The sequence below is a fragment of the Eimeria tenella genome, genomic scaffold (genome assembly GCF_000499545.2).
Source record: "Eimeria tenella Houghton genomic scaffold, Eth_scaff91, whole genome shotgun sequence".
NCBI classification, from domain to species: Eukaryota; Apicomplexa; class Conoidasida; order Eucoccidiorida; family Eimeriidae; genus Eimeria; species Eimeria tenella.
In genome coordinates, this window is record NW_013543467.1 from 74,305 (window position 1) to 80,304 (window position 6,000).

At 48.7% G+C, this 6,000-nt stretch overlaps 1 protein-coding gene across 1 annotated transcript; it reads right to left on the minus strand.

Annotated features, from left to right (window-relative positions):
• Positions 1-855: 855 nt before the first annotated feature.
• ETH_00000765 (helicase, putative) lies at positions 856-5,259 on the minus strand (the record flags this gene model as incomplete). Its single annotated transcript, XM_013378636.1, has 5 exons — positions 856-1,658; positions 2,188-2,472; positions 2,786-2,944; positions 3,074-3,094; positions 3,234-5,259. The coding sequence occupies 5 exons, from the start codon at positions 5,257-5,259 to the stop codon at positions 856-858; spliced, it is 3,294 nt and encodes a 1,097-aa protein (XP_013234090.1).
• Between the last annotated feature and the right edge of the window lie 741 nt (positions 5,260-6,000).

A 6,000-nucleotide genomic window follows, 5' to 3' on the forward strand; every position in this document is an offset into this window, starting at 1 on the left:
TCAATTTTTACACACTTCTCTGCATCTTAGATGTCACTGAAACCTATTTGCAAGAATATACAGTACTTCTCAAATCTAACCTTCCCTACAATCAAAGCCCCAGCCAGGCTCGAAAAGCACCAGACGTGAATAGAAGCACGAACACGAAAGATATGTGATTCAAACGGGAACACCTTGAAGGTGTGAAGGGTTAACGCGTGACAAACATGCCTTGGAAAACAGAATAGTAAACGCACCCCCTTGTTTTGCCTTCAAAAATCATTGAGTTCAAGTCAGTTTGTCAGACCGGAATCCAAACATTACTCCGTGCGATCTTCGAAAACTACTTAAACCCGGGAGACGGCCCTATAGGCTCATTGGCCCTAAAAGACGTGATGATTGCTCTCCTATACTCCTAATGTTTCTACAATAATACTGGACCGCTTATCACAGCTGCATCCTCCGGAGTCAGGCCGTTGCACGAAACAGTGAATATTTCGGCCTGTCAGACGCATCTTTCTAGGAAGCCCCCACTTGAGAATCAAAACCCTGCGCCACCTCAGTGCTGTTCAAAATAATGTTGCGAATCCGCGCAATACTGTAGACGCAACAATGCATACAGGGCACATAAGACACCTTCTGCCAGTAAGCCTGTGAATGTATCCATTCAACTTTTTCCCTTTCGGGATCTCCAAATCGTTGGCGGGGAACCCTTGAATCAAACGCACATGAAACATGCATGGAAATGCTCATGCACACGTAATGGCAAGTACAAACAGTTCTTGTCTTCGAGAAGTAGTTGCCCATGGAACAAGCATCGCTTGCTGATAAGCCGTTCTTCGCGGCAGAAAATGTTCAGTTACTAGCTCGTAATACTCAAGTGGGAAGCTTTGCGAACAGCGTCTTCTCCAAAGGCTCGAAAAAAACCTTCAACCTCTGCTGAATGACATCAGTAGTGCCTTTTTCCGCAGAGCGCACCGATTTAAAAGGTGGCAGGGGTAGCTCCTGGTCTTGCGACACTGGGTTCACCGTATCGAGACTCTGGACAACCCAGCGCGGCAGAAGCTCTTGTATGCGGGGAAGTGCATACCTCCTGTCTACCAGTAGAACTGCTGCATAGTCCCTGCTGTGTCGAATAGCACGCCCAATTGTCTGGTTGACTGTTATCATGCATTGCAGTAAACCGTACTCGACATGCTTCTGCGTTTGTTGCTGCTCCCTGTGGAGGTCTGCCTGCTTATTGGCACCTATAAATTCACTCGGTGAGTCTTGCCTTGCCTCTTGAGCTCCTGCTGAAGTCACATGCTGCCGCATCATTATTTCGTCATAGTATTTCTCTTGTAGGCGGAATATTGTGTCCTGAGTAGACGGGAACGGGAGCCCAACGATTACCAAAAGCCTGGCGAGAGCATCTGAAAAGTTCACTCCTTCACTCAGTCGACCACCCATAACGCAAAACAGGAATGCTGTTTTTGGTCTGAGAGGTTTTTCTTTGGGTTCTGCTAGTCCGGTGGCACATTGTTGCCAAGGATAGCCCTTCCCGCCCTCCTCGTCGCTCATTTGGTCCAACTGCTTCGTACAGTCTGTGCTGTCTTGTCGAAACTCCGGTGTTGTGCCTTTTCCAAGAACAGCAGATTTGTAGAGCTTCCAAAGGATAGCACCGTATGCCATGTAGAAACCTGCTTGCGCACGGCAGATGGAGACAGAAAATACGTGCCTTATGACGAGTTGAAAGCAGTGCAGAGAACATCAGACATTAAATTGCACCTGAGGGCAAAACCATGCGGAAGACGCGCAAAGAAGCATTCATACACGTTTGGAGACGTCCAAATACACGTTCAATCTGAGCAGCTGGAAAGTTAAAAATGCACTCATTTTTGAGCCCAGAAAGGTACTGTGGGCAAACAATATTCGCAGCGGCACAAGAAATTTACGTCTCCACTAATACTAAAAACTTCGCCGGAGCATACAGGAAGATACTCTTATACGTCAGAAAGACTGAATAGGGTACGCGCGCCTGCACAGATATGCGCATGTGCATACGTGATTCTTGCACACCACGCATATATGCAAGTGCGGCAGGGGTTATTGCTGTTAAAAGGCGCGGATACTTAGGAACAATGAGAAGCCAACTGAGCCATAGAAGGGCAGGCGTCAGAGACACACTCATAATATAATAAGAATAGGCACAGGCGAAGCCAGTCCTACCAGCTTTGAATTTAGTGGCTCCCGGCATCCGTTTTTCGACGAGTAAAGGTCCTCGCCTTCGTAGCTCTTCAACAATTGACGGAGCGGTTGAAGCAGCAGCACTGCCGCCAGCATCAGCAACAGCTACAAAGGACTGTAACATTGCGAAAGAAGGGAAAAACACAACAATCCCACCAGGCACTGTTCCCGAGACAGAAAGTAGTAGACGCAGCAAGGCAATAAACTGCGATGGAAATTGCATCCGTTGAGAGTACTCAAAGCACATGGGAGACTGATCAAGAGATACTGCACCGCACACACGAAAAAAAAAAGCAACACCCTCCGATGTTTACGCTGTTGCGTCTTCAGGCGTTGACGCTGTTGCTGATGTTGCGAAGGCATGCATACGATAACTACCACTGCAAAATGCACCAGGAACAACGCCACCGTCACTCAAGATAACCTCATCTGCAGCATGTGCCAAGTGAGATAAAAGATGGCAGAAATAATCACGAATATGGCACCTTCGAACGCATTTGCGGAGCCATAATGCGCAGTTTCAGCAAAACCCGAGAAAAAAGAAACAGACGCAGGCTAGAATCAGCAGGTATGTGCTTACGCCTAGGCACGGCAAGAGCTAAGACTCTTTCCTTTGCTGCAACGGAGTCCGCCGAGAAGAAGAGATATTGAGATGGGGAAAGGCAACGCACAAACCGTGACAGAGATGCAAATGGAGATAAAGTCCCTCCCATAAGCACCACCAGACGACTTGCTTTGACTGAATTGGCACAAGTCACACACTATTAAAAACCTACACCCGAGGAAAAGAGAGCCAAACTTAGCAGCGTCCCTGCATACGCGCGCGGCTACGGAACAGCTTAAAAACTGTTTTGCTGCGGAGACTTACTAATGGGCTCAAAAACTTTCTCTGCGTCGCAACGGCCACAAAGACACAGCATAAATCTCCTGATTCGATTCCAAATACAGCAAATGAATTCAAGTTTGCCATGCACTCTTACGGTTGCGGAGTGGCACTCGGGGTTTGCAAGTAGGGAGCGAACGCCTACCAGTGGCCAGGCAGACAACTTCAAGCTTGCTACAGCAGCACCTGCTGCCACTGTCTGATGTTGTTGCCGCTGCAGCAGTTGCGCTCTGGTAAGCAGCAACACCAGGTGACGCTGCTGATGCTACAGTTTCATGTAAGTTGCTTATGACAAGCCTGTCGGCTACGTCCATGGCCAAAAGCGCACACAGTAAGTTCTTTAGTGTGTACATGCAAGATGGCTCCATGATCTGTTGTTGCACGTGCGGCTGGTTCTTCCTCTGTTGCATTTGTTGGCACTTTTGGCGGTTTTCCAGCTGTCGCTGCTGTTGGGTGTGATTCTGTTGCACTGCAAATCCTCTTATTTTCTGGCAGATGCGTATATTGCTGTCGCACAGAAAAGCCACCAGCTCGTGAAGGTCGAAGCCGTCGAGCTTCAGACGGCGCAGTAAAGATGTCGCGGTGAGGACCGTGCTCGCACGCTCTGCCGCTCTTGTATCCGATGCGCCAAGTTCTATGCCTGCTACTGGCATTGTTGACGGCTGTGGCGGGTCACCAAGCAACTCAACTCCTGCCTCTTTCAAATCTACTTTGCCTCGCTGCTGTTCCTGCCACTGTGGCTGGCGATGCTGTTTCTGTCCACAGCAGCAGAAGGGCTGCAATCCCTTGTGAATATTTTCTGCGAATCTAGCGAGCTGCTGCAACAAATGAAAAGATCTCGGAGCTAGTCTGTTGCCGTAGTAGTCCACGTAAAGATTCAGTAGTCGCGCTGCAGATGCTGCTGATCCGTGGGAAATGGCAGCAGCTTTGCTGCTTCTGAGGGCAGCAGCGAGATGGTGAGCTTCATCAATACAGAAGACAGCATTCGTCAAGGCCACAAGACCAGTCTCTGCCGCTTCTCCTTGAGCCGGGAATGCAAGCGAAAACGGCAGAAGCAGGACATCTGCTGCAGGCGACGCTGCGCGACAGCCGTAATAAGGACAGCCGCCGACTTTCCTGCCTATACGCCGCAAGTCTTCTATGTCCAGAACTGAAGATACAGCAGCGTCTGCCACAAAATTCCTTCTTTTGTAGTAGCTACACAGGCCTTTTGAAACTAAGTAGGAGCACTTGTCCCCCATATCACTGCTGCAACTGTTGCTAGTGCTGCTGTTTCCGCTGCTGCACACATCTGGGTGTATGCAAAGTTGTCTTCTGCCGGCTGCAACAACTGCAACAAAGCGCTTGACATCTTCCACCTTCCCTTGCTTTTGCATAAGCCGTATTTCGTCAACGTACTGTTGCAGCTGATGGTGCGTCCTGCTGCATATAACTATTTGAGGCTTTTGGAGGTTTTCAGTGTAACCGCGATTAGGAGCGCCCCATTGTTCTTTGTATGCGTTGCTAGCTTCGAGGCGTACGGAAGGGGGAGACTCATCAGGAGTAGGGTCATCAAAGTCCGCCTCTTTCTGTTGCTGTGATTGCTTGTCAGTGGTTGCTGCTGGGCGCTTACGACGTATGCCAATCTGGCAATCCCAATGCCCATGGTGCTGCGCCTGCTGAGGAGTGTTTGCTGCTGCAGCGGAATCGGCCCATGATGCTGCCCTCTTCAAGTAGTCTTCTCTGTCTGCTAAGAATTGTCGCACTCGTAGTTTCTGCTGCTGCTGTAGTGCTGTTTTAATCCACGGCGGTGCTTTTCTCCGAGGCACCTGACATGTTTGCTGCTGTTGTTGAGCTTGTTGCAGCTGTTGTAGTAGCAACTCTTCTTCATTCCTTTTTAACCACAACACGGCTGGACAAAGAAATGACAGTGTTTTCCCCCCTCCTGTTGGCATTTCGAGTGCAGCAAGCTTTGTCTGCTTGCTGCATCCCTGAAGCGCCCCCCATAGTGTAGCCATGAAAACTATCTGGGAAGGATAGGGGGAATAAGGGAAACCGAAAGTGCCATCCTCAACTGCCAGTTCTGGCGTTGAGGAGGATGACGCCGACAGTGTGTCACCTGTCTGCTGGTGGACACTGGCTTCCATGTTACACTGGGCTTCATGGAGAGATGTAATGCTTGGATACTGCATGGATTTTATTTCGTCTGTGGGAACAACACCAGATAAAGCACGTGTTCTGGTTGTTTCGTATCAAAGCAGGAAGCCCTCCTCCGACTGGTGCTGCGCAGTTTCCTCCAACCCCCTCAGGACACAGCATGAAAAATGACGCTTCATGCTGATCTGTCAAAACAACTGCATTCATAACTAATATGAAAAGCCCAATATCTCGACCAAGCATTCTGTTGTTGCAAAATGAAGATCGCGTCTTTGGGACTCCCGAGCAGTTTGGGGAAGCCGGCTGCTGTACTCTATACTAGGTTAGGGAAGCAGCGCAAAAGACCAAAGTGGATAAATAAATATAGAAAATTGAAATGATTTACTCAGTCACTACATGCAGAGGCAGTAGCTCTATATTTAACTGCTTCCCAGTGTAGGGCCGCAAACATACTATGCACTCCAAGGGAGGACGAAAATGTCCTTGGCAAACGTTAACTCAACTTAAAGAGGGACGTTATACAAACTAAAAAGAGAATGCATTAGGTGACAGGACTCTTACGATGGCTAGCCCGAGCTTTTCGCAATTCAGTGTTATGAAGAAGCAAGAATGATGTCATTACTGACTTTTCTGTCTTCGCTATTTGTTAAGCTTCAACACTAGTGCTCGTGGGCTCCATCAGCAAACAAGATAACGAACTGTATTTGTTGTCGAAGGGAGCTGTCGCAGCAGATACCGCTGAACCACGTACTCAACGCTGTGATAATTTTGGCAAA